Below are 14,573 nucleotides of genomic sequence, written 5' to 3'. Positions count from 1 at the left end.
AATTCGTGATTATATTAACTGTGATGAGAAGTTAATAAAACGAAATGAACGTGACAATCAGCGTGTTCAGGACTTTTATTGTGACATTCGGCTCAGAAGCGGAAAAGAGGCGGAAATGACGTTTTGTTTTTAATGCCGATTTGACGTTTGGCGCGCTGAGTGAAAAGCCGCAGTGTGTTTTCCAGTAAAGTTTGGTCTTTTATTTAATAAACAAACAATAACACACAAGTATTTGATTCTCTTCTGTTGGCGGTATTTATGACGGTATTTGACCGGAAACGGAGGTTGCTGTGTGATTGTTTGCAGCACCTCAGTTGTATTGAATAAACTAAATGGATCGATACAATGACGTTAAAGTCCTCCTGAAAAAATGGGAGCAAACTTTTTTTCAAACGAACAGCAGGAAGCCTACAAAGGTATCGTGCTTTGAATAAATATCGTGTTTTTGTGTTGAATTTAATTAATTTGTGTGTATTTCGTAGCTGCTAGTGGTGGATTGACTGATGATGTCATTAAGGTACAAAAATATATTTTATGTTTTTAAGGATGACGTTGATAAAGCTCCAGAGGAGACACGACGTATGTTTATTCTTTTCCTTCACTTTGTATTGACATGTCACGCTTTTATTCGTGTAACGTCAGTATTTATCCTGATTTGTTAATTCTGTATGTTGCTGTGTTTACAGAACTTTATAAAGAATACAGAAATCTTAAAGAAGCCAAAGAAAGAAGCGGCGCAGGACAGGAGACCCACGTGAGAACCCAAGAGAGCCAATCACCTGTGAGGACACGCTTCAGACATTCACAAGCCCAGTGTTGTAGTTTCATTATAATGTACCGTAATGCGTGTTATAATGCAAACATGCTATTTGTCTTGTCTTGTTAAGGTTTCTGGATGCTGGGGATCTCATCTGAACCGCGGCAACCTGCCTGCTGCTGTTCCAAAACTCACGTCACAAGACAAAGAGACTCTGATGGTTTCTGCTCAATATTTTGGCATGAAACTCAAGACCAATCTTGGAGGTTTATCGAAGGTAGATATGTTATGACTCATATTAAAGCACAGTAACATAAGGGAAGCATGACTTTTACATTTACTCGTTTGGCAGACGCTTTTATACAAAGCGACAAATAAGACAGCATGTTACATGTTATTTTTAGTAGTTAATTGTTATTGTTTTTATTTGGATAAATTCCTGACGTCATTGTCTCTCCAAATCCTAGGAAAGGTCATTCTCCTTGAAAAAAGCGGCCACTGCTCGTCGAACGCCCACCAAGCCATTAAAGGACACTACAGACTCCAATACGGCACATACAGCTGTAGAATCTTATTCACCAAAACCAGCAAACACATGTCCACACCCCAGTGGTCCTCCTGTGCAGACAACCAGTACAGAATTTGAGAGTGAGCCGTCAGATCCCTTCCATTCGCTCACACCTTCTAAATCCCAGTCTCCGGCTGTAGGGACCCCACACAGGAGCGTGGAGAGAGTCCAGTTCCTGAAGCAATCCGTGACCAAGAGACTTAGCTCTGTGGACAGTGGTTGGTTATCACGCTGCCAGGTCTTCGATGAGGTGGAGGAACCTCGAGAGCCTGTTGTTGGGAATTTGGAGCTGACGGAAAAGCAGGAGTTTTTGCAACGTAGCATTAGAAGTGCAACCCCATCAAAGGAAAGTAAAACAGCTTCGAAAGCTTCAGCAGCTGAACCACATCTAGATCCAGTTGCAACTTCAAGCGGAAGTAACCTGACGTTGGCTGCTAAACCTGGCTCCCCGGAGCCCGATGGTGAACGGGTAAATCACAAAGACAGGGAGCTTACAGCAGACCCTGAGGCCGAGGAGCCCGAATCTGTCTCGGTCACTAAGAAATCAAGAACAAAGGCTAGAAAAAGTCAAGACTCAGCTGAAAGACCTCTGGTTGAAGATGAGTCCAAAACAGGAAAGAAAAAAGGTAAGAAAAGACACAGAGAAGATGAAGACGAGGCAGGTGAGTCTGAGGAGAAGAAGGGAGGAGTGAAAAAGAGAAGAAGAACGAAGAAAGGAGAGGCAGCTGGGGACGATCTGCCAAAGAAAGGAGAGAGGAGGAAAGGGAAAGCAGATGATGAAGACACGGAAGATGATCCTGTGAGCGAGAAGAAAACGAAGAATATAGCAATGCCTCAGGAGAATCTACTGGGGGAGGTGGATGAAGAAGAGACTCGAGCTGCTTACAGGATGAAGAACACAGTCGGTGTCAGGTGAGTATTCAAATAAAAATACACAAAAAACTCATTTCCTATGTTGTTGTTTTTTTACTCTCACAGATTTATTTCTCTCATCTTAACCAAGGTCTACCAAAAACACAGATGGAAACTTTGTGAAGATCAATCTGAAGAAGAAGTCGCATGTTAAAGGTTTTGCTTTGAGAGGAGCTGCTATGAGGAAACAGGTAAGATTTAGAGCTCACCCAAAAAGAAATATCCCAATATCATTTACTCCCCCTCTTCTGTTTCAAACTCTGAGTCTGACCTGATCTTTCTTCGGTTCAACACAAAAGAAGATATTTTGAGGGGTTTTGTGTTCATACTATGGAAGTCAATGGGCTTCAGTCAATGTTATTTGGTTTGGAATCAACATTCTTCAAATTATCTTCTGCAGAAGAAAGTCAGACAGGATTGAACCGAGAGCTTATTTCTATCACAGATGTACATGCAGAAGTTCCAGCTGAAGGGCGAGAAGTTTGGTGGCGGGTTCGGGAGAGGACGAGGGCGATTCGGCGGCTTCAATCGTCAAGGGGACACCTGCTACAAGTGTGGCGGTTCAGGACACTGGGCCAGAGACTGTCGAGGGAAAGGTGAGAGACTGCGCTCGTCACATGACTCTCCTCTGACGTGTGTGTGAATGTGTTATGAAATTCTGTGTCTGTTTGTGTCTCAGCCCCTGCCGTGAGCACTGCAGAACAGCAGGAAGCCCCAGCAGAAGAGGAGGAGGAGTTTGAGCTGCCCACGCTTGAAGAAGTCGCCAGGGCAACCGGAACTCTGTGCTCAGAGCCTCTGGGTGGGTTTACACGGGTCACATGATGTGCGTTTTAAGTTGTGTACACTTAACTTATTAAGTCTTTCACGTTTTCTACAGTGGCACCTTCCAATGTGGGTGTGGAAACCACAGAGAAGGAGGAGCGGGGGGCGGAGGTACTGCTGAACATCATCAGACCAGACTATGAGCGTCCTGCCCCTCCTCCTCCCCTGGAGCCTCTGTACGCACTGAAGGATGATGGGAAGGTTCAGGGTACGTCTCACGAATAAGATGTGATGTAGGTTTAATACAGCAAAAAATATACATTGATTATGTGGGTCTATATTCACAGATGTGCCTCCAGAGGTTCATGAAGCTATGCGGGATTTCGGTTACAAATCTTTCAGGCCTGGTCAGGAGACGGCCATTATGAGGATCCTGTCAGGTGAGCGCAAGTTTCTGAGCAGATGTTTGTTGTTTATCAGCAGGAATGATTTCTTTTTTTTGGCTTAGAATAAACATAGAAAGGAATCAAATCTGATTTGTCATGTTTCGTGTGATTTGTGTTTTGTTCAGGTCTGTCCACACTGGTGGTGTTGTCCACTGGTATGGGGAAGTCTCTGTGCTATCAGCTTCCGGCGTACCTGTACGCTCAGAGGTCAAAGTGCATCACGCTGGTGGTGTCGCCTCTTGTGTCTCTAATGGATGATCAGGTACGTTTGCCTCGTGTGCTTTTGTGAGTTTTATATGTAAATCGCTAGTTAAACAAGATAGCGCCAGTGAGCTTTTGGGACGCCGGGTGATTTCCTGTCGTTATGGGAAAAGGAGGATTTTTGGCCGGCAAAGATGGGTGTTGGTATGACAGAATCTCTTTACATTGATGAGCACTTCGTTAAGTCAAAACAACTATACAAAAAAAGAGCTTTGTATACTGTGCTGGGCTATGTGAGACCATGTTTTACTGCACTGATGCATTTTGTTGTCGTTATGTTGTTCCAATTGCTTCTATTGTTTACCTCATTCATAAGTCGCTTTGGATGAAATCTTCTGCAAAATGTAAATGTAAATACGACCGTAAATTAGTATGTAAAGCTCACTGGTGCCATCTTGTGCATGTGCCCATAACTTTGATGTTTCTAATTCTGATTCTGTAATGTTTGTGAAGCTCTCTGGAATCCCATCCAAGTTAAAAGCCGCCTGTATTCACTCCAACATGTCTAAGAAACAGAGAGAGACAGCCATTGAAAAGGTAAAGGAATGTGTAAAATAACAACAAAAATATGTTTTGCAGAAGGAAGTTAAAGTATAAAATGAATCGGGTAATGTACACCATAACAAACAGCCCTATTTCAACACAGTTTCTTCTTATACATGTAGTTTCTACATATTCTGTATAACAATTTGTTTGTGATTTTTCCAATGATATGATTGTGTCTGTGTAGGTGAAAGCTGGTGAGGTGCACGTCCTGCTCTTGTCTCCTGAAGCTCTGGTTGGTGGGGGTCACTCTGGATCTGGTTGTCTCCCTCCTGCAGATCAGATCCCGCCGGTGGCCTTCGCTTGTATAGACGAGGCTCATTGTGTGTCAGAATGGTCGCACAACTTCCGTCCCTGTTACCTGCGTCTGTGCAAGGTGAGTCTCATCTACAACACGTGCATTTGAACCATTTCCTTTTTTTGAGATACTTGACTTGGAGTGTGTTGATGTATTTCGTGTGTGCAGGTGCTCAGGGATCGGTTGGGCGTGCGTTGTCTGCTGGGTCTCACCGCCACAGCCACTCTGTCTACAGCGCTGGACATCGCCCGTCATCTGGACATCAGCGATGAGGACGGGATCGCCGTACGCTCCGCTGCTGTCCCTCACAACCTCCAGCTGTCTGTGTCCATGGATAGAGATAAAGATCGGGTGCGTTCACACACAAACGCACAAATGCTCTTTCACAACTGGCCGGAGCTTTGAGTTTTGATTTGTGCTGTCGCACAGGCGCTGGTGTCTCTGCTGAAAGGGGAGCGTTTCGGATCTCTAGATTCTGTCATCGTGTACTGCACCAGACGAGAGGAGACGTCTCGCATCGCCGCGCTCCTGCGCACCTGCATGCAGGGTGTGGTGCTGAAAGAATCCTTCAAACCTGCACCTGAGGACGACGACAACCCTGTGGGCAAGAAAAAGAAAGCTTTGGGTAACGGCCTCTCTGGAGTACATAAAAATACCACATCGAAGCTGACCTGTTAAATGTTTATTTCCCGTCTCTGTGACACCTCAGCCAGGAAGAAGATCCGGAAGCCACTGAAGTGGATCGCTGAAGCGTATCACGCTGGGATGTCTGCGTCGGAGAGACGACGTGTGCAGAATAACTTCATGTGCGGGGAGCTGCGTGTGGTGGTGGCCACCGTGGCTTTCGGAATGGGTCTGGACAAATCAGACGTGCGGGGAATCATCCACTACAACATGCCCAAGAGTTTCGAGAGTTACGTGCAAGAGATCGGTCGAGCGGGGCGTGACGGACACCCGGCGAACTGTCACCTGTTTCTGGACCCAGAGGTTTGTGCTTGTGTACTTCAGAAATTCATCTCCTGTTGCTGGTATTGTTTTTATAAGTCATATCAAAATAATTCCTCATCTTTAGAGAGGAGCTATCCAAAAATGTAAACGTATTTGAATTGCTATAAAGTTATCAAAAAAGAAATGAAAACGAAGTTTCACTGAAGCTAATCACATATTTTTTTGGTGAATGTGAATTTTATAAATCATATTTTTGTTTGTATATTTACTCAGGGTGCAGACCTGCACGAGCTGCGCAGACACATCTACGCAGACACTGTTGATTTTTATACTGTAAAGAAACTGGTACAGAAAGTCTTCCCAGCCTGTAAATGCCGACAGATTCAACAGAAACATCAGGATCTGACACAGGTGACGTCTGATCTATGTCCCTACTGTGACCGTATGATGTTATAACTTTTACTGTAATATATACTTAGTTTGAAACCATATTTGTATTATATAACACATTTTTGCAGGTCTTCTAGACGAGTCAAAATGATTTAAATGAGTCTTACTGAATCAAATAAGTGTAAATGATTCATACGTTAACTGGATTCACATTCCAGATTCATTACTCACAAACATCGGACTTTTGGAAGAAGTTCTGTTGGAATACCGGCTTGGATGCTAAATATAAATGAGAGGTGTAATGTCGCCCCCTGTAGGCTGCAGAAGTTTCTGACAGTGAACTGCTTGAGATGGAGGTCTGTGATCGGGGAACAGAGACACCAACAGACCAAGAAACACAACAGCAGAACAAACCAATGACATCAGAGGAGGAGCCGGAGCAGTCCATTAAATCACAGAGTGAGGGGGAGGAGCCAGACAAGAGAGACAGCTGTCTTAAAATGAGTGACGTGTGCCTTCAGAGAGTGTGTCATACGCATGAGAGAGCCATTCCCATGCAAGAGACCGTGGAGGCTCTGGACATCACAGAAGAGAGTGAGACAACTTTATATAAAAACATTCATCAGAGCGTAGAAATCAGATTTACTGTGTGTTTGTGTTTCAGGTGTGGAAACTCTGTTGTGTTACCTTGAACTTCATCCTCAGCAGTGGGTGGAGCTTCTTCATCCAACTCTCTCCGTCTGCAAGCTGCAGTGCTACGGCGGCCCGCAACAACTGCGCAAAATCACTAAACTGTAAACACAAACTGTTGCTTTGTTGTGTTTGAGAATGACGTGCGTGTGTTTCTGAAGTGTTACACGTGTGTGTTTTGTCAGGTGCCCGCCTGTGGCCGTGATGCTGGCGCGGAAGCGTTTGGCCGGTGAACGCGTGCAGTCATGTGACTTTCTTGAGTTTGATGTGGTGGAGCTGGCGGACACGATGGGCTGGCAGCTTCCTCTGGTCAAGAGAGGCATGAGGTCACTGCAGTGGGGTTCAGGTGATGCCCTTCAATCTTTAGAAGATGTTTGCCTTTTTAATGACAGCCAAGAGACCACCTAGTGGTTAAAGATCTGAGCTAAAGTCAAGAGGTTAAAGGCTCAATGTTGTTTCTGCGCTAAAGCCGTGAGATGTTTTGTTTCGTTCAGGTTCATACGGAGGCACAGGACATAGCGGCATCCACGTGGAGTTCTCAGCTTTATCATTCTACTTCCGTTCTTATGGAGACCTGACGCCAGATGAACTGGACGCTGTTTGTGCGTTCCTGCACGGACGGGTGATGGCTCAAGAGTGGACACAACTTTATCAGCTCAAAGCCTGTTTTAAAGCTTTCCGCAGGTCAGACACACACACACACCCACGTATCTTCACCCTCTATCATGTTTCTATCTTTATCCTTCGTCTCTAAATTGTCAAAACGCCTCTCAAAATGCTTGCTACGGATGCGAAAACACAGAAAATCTAATCCAGTCTGTTTTTTTTGACGGACTAAAATATCCGAGACAGTGTGAAATGTGATTGACACATCGTGAGTTCGTATTTATTTTTCAACATGCAGAAATGTTGGATGCAAATTTCGGACTCAATGTGCACTGGCCTTTAATTTGACATGCATCTTTCACTGTATTGAGCTGTTTTTGTCAATAAATGCACATCAGGTTTGAATAAACATGTGTGTTTGTGTGTAGTGTTGCGTATCGTAACTGCAGTGATTGTACGGATGATCTGGATGAGGGCAGAAGTCACTCCCTGAAGGATCTGCTGCGAGAGTATTTTGATAAGAGGAGAAATCTGGACATGAGCAAACCCTGTGAAGATGAAGATGATGAAGAAGAGTCCCTCAATAAATGCAAGGTGTGTTGTGTTCCCGTAACCGATCTGTTTTGAAGCCACTTTACTTATAGTTTATAGTCTAAAGAAAACTCTTAAGACTCGAAAAACCAAACTGCGTTGCATTTTAATGCTCTTTTATAAGGAGTAGACAGATAATGTTTGATGTTTGTTGTCGTCAGATGAGAGAATGGGAAGCTCAGATCTGTGCTGATATCAGAGGATTTCTGGCCTGCCGCAGCGATGAAAAGTTCTCCGGGCGAGCCGTGGCCAGAATATTCCACGGCATCGGTGCGTGTTTGTTAAATATCTCATGTCACGCTTTTATTTATCAGAGAGAAATTCATCAGCGTTTTATTTCCTCCTGCAGGAAGTCCTTGTTATCCAGCTCAAACATACGGCCGTGACCGCAGATACTGGAGAAAATACATTCAGTTTGATTTCAACGAGATCAGACGCTTGGCTACTCAAGAGATCATTAGAACACGCTGACCGACTTCACTCTTAACATCTCCTCACTCCCACTGTTCTGTATTTATTGTTGCTGTTTGTCATTATCGTATGTTTATATCATCTCAAATGTGATATTGTTTTATACACAATAAAGTCTATTTTGTCATTTGCAGTGTTGTTTTTGAAAAATATTTCTGAAGCAGAAAACATTTGTGTGTTTTCTGTCCTGTCCACATTCACTCCAGCATTCATGAGTTGAACTCTTTGACTCTAAAATCACTTCATGGACGCATAAATATTATTATTATTATTATTAAAGAGGTCAGAATTGTACAAGTAAGGGATGGTTTGGGATTGTGTTTCTTTTTAAGAATGAGGAACATTTGTGCACATGTGATATGACCTGTAACAAAATACATGAGCTCACATCAAGTGTCAAGTATTTATAACGCAGAACATGCTCGTACAATTTAAATGATTTAGTGTCTTTGTAATGTTTGGATAGGTTTTTTTATGTATATGACATGAATGATATTTTTGTTATATTTGGTTGCATTATTGATCCTTGTTTATGTTTTAATAAAATGTGTTTTTTTTAATAAATCCTTTTCATATATTCTGTGTTGGGAGTCATTTTAAAGGTTTGAGAAGCTTGTAATAATCACACTTATGATAATAACGTAGCGTGTGCAGGTTATGATTTAAACACAGACTGTTATGAGATCATCTCAGAATAAAATCCCATAATAACATGTGACGTTCATTCTTCTCTCAGAGAAACTTGAATAGTGTCTTTCGACTCGACACCAAATGACTCCTTCTGATGACCAAAGCTCATCGTTGTATTGTTTTTTTAAGTTACAGATTTGATTTATGCATAACATGAAAAACATTTCGACTTCTTGAAAACTGTCCTTCATAGCCTGTCTGACGGTGATAGATATCATTAAATACAAGAACGTCTAAAAATCATTTAAACAAGTTGAGTTTTGGTGAAAAGTTGATAATGAAAAAGACGCTATATATATGGTTTCAATTAATAAACTTTCTTGCGCTTCATTTTATGTATCAGTGCTGTAAAATAAATATAGATCATCGGTGTCATGTCTTCAGTCATGTCACCATAGCACAGTCTCTTATTTTATCATACACAAAAGTCATTCAAATTAAAAAGAAGCCGCACAAAACTGATCAAATGTAAAGCTTGAGTGTTCCCATAAGTCACTTGTTTAAACGGCTATCTGGTCTTCATATAAAGACAGAAGCAACAGAATGCCCCATCCGCTCCAAAGCCCCAGATTCTGTAGCAGAAACATCAGCCAGGGTCTCTTACTGTCCACATGAATCATGGAGGGCAACTAGACCAAAAAAACACACGTAAAGACAAATGAATGTTTTCTTTTAATTGAAGGAGTTTCGAAAAGATTTGAGGATGATACGCACCATGTCGACGAGGCCCACGTACAGAAAGAGTCCAGCGGTGAATGCAGAAATCCACTGTTGAGCGTCTGGATGTGTAGAGACGGAGAGAGAGATGTACAGCCCGATGAAAGAAGTCAGAGCACTGCCGAAGTTTAACAACAGAGCTTTCCTCACAGACAGACCACAACTGATCAACACCGCAAAATCACCTGTCATCAAAAAATGAGGATGTGAACTTACTCAGAAAGTCGTTTTATTATATGAAGGTCATTATAGGGTATCTTGCATACGAACAATTCAAAAAGGAGCGTTACGATTGTTCCTTTTCCAGGTTTAACGTTAAATCTGTGCCACGGAAAGGTCACTGAACATCTGTGTCATCTCTCACCCAGCTCATGTGGCAGTTCATGACACAACACGGCCAGAGACGTGGCCAGACCCGACCGCCACGACACGGAGAACGCCGCACCCATCGCCAAACCATCAGCAAAGTTATGAATGCCGTCTCCAATGGTGATCATGTAGGGAAGCAAACGCTGCTCTGAGTTTACAGATCAAAGAGAGATTGTTTAATAAGAACGGAGGATTGAACATTTGTGCACTACGGGTTTTGATTTCACCTCTTCGCGTAACTGATTCCAGGAACAAGCTGTTGTTTTGTCCATCCACCTAGAATCAGTAAACACTTGTTGACATCTGACATCCAGAATGAGTGAAAAGACGAATTGAAGGATATTTCGTTCTCACCAGTTCAGTCTGCGAGTTGGACTGATCCTCTCGTCTTGTCTGAAACATCTGCAGGACTTTACTGTGGTCACAGTGATGAGGGTCCCGAGACCCCTGTAAGACAACAACAAACAGATCTCAGATCAGCGCTAAAGCACACTACAAGACTTTTGTTTGACTGTTTTAGATAAGGAATGGATGAGATGATACTTCAACCGATGATCATTATTAAGAGTGATGTTAGTGTTTTCACTCACTGTATGATCATGATCTTGTCGAGTGATGATGGAGAACAGAGTCTCCAGCAAGTAGAAGAAGTAAATGGCTCCAACAACCACCAGAAGCTTGTAAATATAGTCAAAGTTTTCCTCTGAATGATCGTGGCCATGTCCACTATCTTCATGTAAATGAAGACCTAAGAACTACACACACACACACACGGTTGTTTGGGGACATAAGGATTTTCACAGCGTACTTTCTCTGTAGAGAGCTGAAGGTTTACTCACAGAAGGGATGAGATGTAGAAGAGCATCACCTGTGAGAGATCCCACAGCCAGACTGATACAGAACTGAATACACAACTCAAACACTCGAGTACAGACGGAGAATAACAACACCACGATTCCAAACACAGACATCAGACAGACGATGATGTTCGCCAGGGTGGCGTATCCATAACCTGAACACAAAGACATCATTCAGTTAAAGATTCTCACACGACAATACAAGAGACTCAAGTGTCAGTCTGAGCGGGTCATTCGGGTTTTGAGAAAATGATGCCAGCTTTGCTCTTTTCCTGGACGGGATGCCAATTCACAAAGTATGTTTCTTGCCTCTCTGCCTCTCTATTGTATTACAAACTAAATTAAAAAGCTTGAAAATAAAAAACACAGACGAAACACAAAAAATGAAAGAAATTAAAGATTAAATTGACAAATAGTCATTTTTATTTTGTTTATTTATCAAATATTTCACGTTGCAAGAATGTCTTCATATGATTTATTTTGGACGCAATATACCTGTAAAATATTGTGACCGCACTAGTAGCAATGTATAAAATAATAACTTGATTATTTTATATATAATAAATCAACCAAATCCCTAGAAATGTAACTCAAATGAACTCAAAATATAAATGAAATATAAAAAAATGAAATAAGACTAAATATCATTAAAGCTAAAGTAAAGCTGATGGTGTAGGATGAGATCGCTCACGTTCAGCTGTGGTCAGTGAATCCGAGCTCACGGAGCTCAGACTGATCTCAGAACAGCTTCTGCTGAGCATCTGTTGAATCAGGGCAGGACTGATCCGAGTGAACTGATCTCTGGTCAGTGCCGAAGAGTTGATGTGATGGATTCTCAGCAGATCTTCAGCGCTGAAACACGTCTGCATGTGAAAAACATAATAACCTGCATGTCACGTTCATCACACGGAAGATCAATCTGTTTTTATTAAAACAATAGGGGGATTTTTCGCTGTTTAGCTAATATTGGGTATTGGGGTGTGTCTGTATCTTACGGAGACCCAGCTGCTGTTGTCATGGTGACCCTCTGTGTGGTGGAGTCTGAGGGTCTTTCTGCGGCTGTGATGCTCGTCGTGATCATGTTCACCACCACCCAGATTCAGCATCTTCAGATGCTCTTCAAAATCTGAGTGAGAATAAATGATTGATTTAGTTTGGCCTTTATCACAGACAGGAGAATATGAGGCGAGAGAGAAAAGAGACGGATGAATGTGTGACCCGTCTTAACTGAATATAACTTATCTAAATATCAAAAAATATATCAGTGCTATTGTTTTGTCTGGAGATTCACACCAGTGATGTTTTCTTCTAAAGCATTTTTATAAAAGCCACATAAATTCCTTAATTCAACTAAGGCTTGATTCAATCTTGTCTGTGAAATTGCCCATTTTACCCAACAATAGACAAAATTGTTCGATCATTTTCGAATAAGAAGTTTTGATCTTGTTTTCTAAACCATATGTTTTCGAAACATGTATCTCCTATCTAAAAAGCGGGTAAATTTTGTCTCAAGTATACTGAAATAGTACACTTATAAGTAAACTAGTACACAAACTTATACTACACAAAAAGTACTTACAAATATACTTGAACTTTACATAAGTATGTGCAGTAACCTCTAAAGTTCACAGAACAGAACTCTAGAGAAATATTTGTCGAGACGGATGGCGATGTGTTATTTTCAAGAGTGCAGTGTCAGTAATGTTACTGTGTTCATGACCACAGACAGACAGACAGACAGACAGACAGACAGCTGTGATTATGGGTAAGAATGATGATGTCATACCGTGCAGGGTGAGATTCTCTGAGCGGTTGAAGATGTAATCCAGAAAGTACAGTTGATCCGGCAGAACACGAGCTCTCATACAGTCTCCACGCAGAACATGATAAATAATGTTTCCAAAGACGACGTCCTGCGGTGTGTTGACATGATCTCTGCTCTCCTCCAGGACATCATTCAGAGACACACAAGACTAAAAACATGAATAAATCACAATGTGGATTCTCATTTCGGACGGCATCTGACTTGACAAACTGTAGTCATTGAAGTTTCAGCAAATTTTACTGTGAAATCACGTACAGTATGTACGTATGTTCCCGTCAACGTTTTTAAAGTACACTGCTACACTTAAACATAATTGTTCTGTTTCTGACCTCACGAGCGTCGGGCTGATAGTATTTCTCCATTTTGAGAAACAGTCTCTCCAAACCCTCATATTCTGCGACACCGTCATGAGGAGGATGGCTGGTGCTGATGCTGTTGTCATGGTGACCTAAGGTTGTTTCAATGAAGTGTTCGGTTTGGGCACCCCATCGGCCTTCACGTATGACCCCGCAGGTCTCCTCTGGAGAGCTCAGAAACAGACAGAAACCAGCCGCCGTCATGAAGAACTCCTCCATCTGTAGACCATCTGAACTACTGTAGTTCCCCAAGAGCTGAGACACACCTGACACAGACAGACACTACATACAAACAGAAATGTTCATACACATGTCCTATTAGTACACTTCGTTTAAATGTGAGATAGGATCTATACTTAATCTTTTGATGGAGATGACTGAAATGTTTAAAGTATGCATGGCTCGCAGTTGTGTTTACTCTTTTAATAAAGTCATAAATACGTCTTATATAACAATAAACTGTAAGCATGATGTTCATTTACTTAAAGAAAACTGAGTAGTGGTGATATACAAACTACTATGTTAGTAATTAGTATACTTCAAAGTGTACTTTAATAAACTAAGAATGTACTATAAGTATTGAACTAGTAAACAGCTCCGCTATAAGTCCACTTATATAGTTGCAGTACAAACTAACTAAAAATATACTATATCAAATATAAAGTATACTGATATAGTACACTTATAAGTAAACCAGTAGTACACTTATATTAGAATACTACACAAGATTTCCTAAAGACTACACTTGAACTTTGTGTAAGTTGCTCATATTTTGTCATGATGTGTTGAAGTTCTGCTAAATAATATTTATGACTGAGCCTGTAATTTAAACGTGACCTCATCATCACAATAGCCCATTAAAATCTAGCCACTTCAAAACATTTCTTCTGACGGATGACCTGCTTATGAAGATTATGTGACTTTTCTTGTAAAACCTTGAGGATTAAAAATAGATTTTGATATTACATGAATAAATTATAGATTCATCTCTGCACACAAACACCATAATAAATGATTGAATGTATGTCTGAACTTTAAGAGCATAAACAGTTTAAAGAGCTAAAACAATATTCAGATGCTGTACCTTTCCACAGGACACACCGGAGCACTGCACACGGATCTCCAGCCGCTCACAAAGCCAGCGAACAGCATCTTCTGTGAGAAAGTCCTGACCCGGAGCCACCAGATCCACAATCTTCCCATAAACGTCCTTCATATCACCACATGTTCCTCTGAAGAGACTGAAGCAGAAGAGCACAAAAACACCTCCGGTCTCCATCATTCACCTGATCGGTCACTTCTGTCCTGTACGGAGAAATGTGTTCTGATGATGTAAGAGACAGGTGGAGTTTATACCTGATCAGGTAACACACCCTCGACTCTGATTGGTCGACCGGGATCAACACCTACAGAGTCTTGGGAAAGGTGGAAGCCCACAAAGAAATGACTGCTGAATAATTATTAAGGCAAATAAATAAAGTTAAGGGAACTTTGAAGGCTATTTTCAACAAAAGAT

The 14,573-nt window shown here is 41.7% G+C and overlaps 2 protein-coding genes across 2 annotated transcripts; one reads left to right on the top strand and one right to left on the bottom strand.

Annotated features, from left to right (window-relative positions):
• Nucleotides 1-62: 62 nt before the first annotated feature.
• Nucleotides 63-8,819, top strand: recql4 (RecQ helicase-like 4). Its single transcript, XM_079484693.1, has 24 exons — nt 63-416; nt 546-579; nt 687-781; nt 888-1,034; nt 1,225-2,237; nt 2,329-2,428; nt 2,683-2,833; nt 2,917-3,036; nt 3,115-3,267; nt 3,347-3,439; nt 3,571-3,707; nt 4,160-4,243; nt 4,437-4,625; nt 4,716-4,898; nt 4,977-5,172; nt 5,257-5,534; nt 5,769-5,906; nt 6,203-6,479; nt 6,550-6,679; nt 6,761-6,921; nt 7,070-7,259; nt 7,610-7,775; nt 7,934-8,042; nt 8,122-8,819. Exons 1-24 carry the CDS (start codon nt 333-335, stop codon nt 8,241-8,243), a joined length of 4,350 nt encoding a protein of 1,449 aa, XP_079340819.1. The 5' UTR covers nt 63-332; the 3' UTR covers nt 8,244-8,819.
• A 207-nt stretch (nt 8,820-9,026) lies between these two features.
• Nucleotides 9,027-14,383, bottom strand: LOC306910268 (zinc transporter ZIP4-like). The gene is made up of 12 exons (XM_079484696.1): nt 14,142-14,383; nt 13,031-13,339; nt 12,663-12,849; nt 11,872-12,002; nt 11,568-11,739; nt 10,859-11,031; nt 10,610-10,774; nt 10,374-10,466; nt 10,247-10,295; nt 10,015-10,167; nt 9,648-9,835; nt 9,027-9,562 (listed from the first exon to the last, which is right to left on the bottom strand). Exons 1-12 carry the CDS (start codon nt 14,337-14,339, stop codon nt 9,434-9,436), a joined length of 1,947 nt encoding a protein of 648 aa, XP_079340822.1. The 5' UTR covers nt 14,340-14,383; the 3' UTR covers nt 9,027-9,433.
• Between the last annotated feature and the right edge of the window lie 190 nt (nt 14,384-14,573).

This window comes from Barbatula barbatula, assembly GCF_947034865.1.
Source record: "Barbatula barbatula genome assembly, chromosome: 21".
Classification (NCBI taxonomy): Eukaryota; Metazoa; Chordata; class Actinopteri; order Cypriniformes; family Nemacheilidae; genus Barbatula; species Barbatula barbatula.
Note: the sequence above shows the minus strand (reverse complement) of the source record. Positions and strands in the feature narration are given on the sequence as shown.

Bases quoted from the DNA above. Each gene is read 5' to 3' on its own strand.
- LOC306910268 (XM_079484696.1), bottom strand. From the start codon at position 14,339: ATGATGGAGACCGGAGGTGTTTTTGTGCTCTTCTGCTTCAGTCTCTTC. The intron at 13,340-14,141 runs GTACAGCATCTG...GTTTGTATGTAG, and splicing joins CCGGTGTGTCCTGTGGAAAG to TGTCTGTCTGTGTCAGGTGT. The intron at 10,168-10,246 runs GTGAAATCAAAA...CTGTAAACTCAG, and splicing joins GGAATCAGTTACGCGAAGAG to AGCAGCGTTTGCTTCCCTAC.
- recql4 (XM_079484693.1), top strand. From the start codon at position 333: ATGGATCGATACAATGACGTTAAAGTCCTCCTGAAAAAATGGGAGCAA. The intron at 2,429-2,682 runs GTAAGATTTAGA...TTTCTATCACAG, and splicing joins GAGCTGCTATGAGGAAACAG to ATGTACATGCAGAAGTTCCA. The intron at 7,776-7,933 runs GTGTGTTGTGTT...TGTTGTCGTCAG, and splicing joins AGTCCCTCAATAAATGCAAG to ATGAGAGAATGGGAAGCTCA.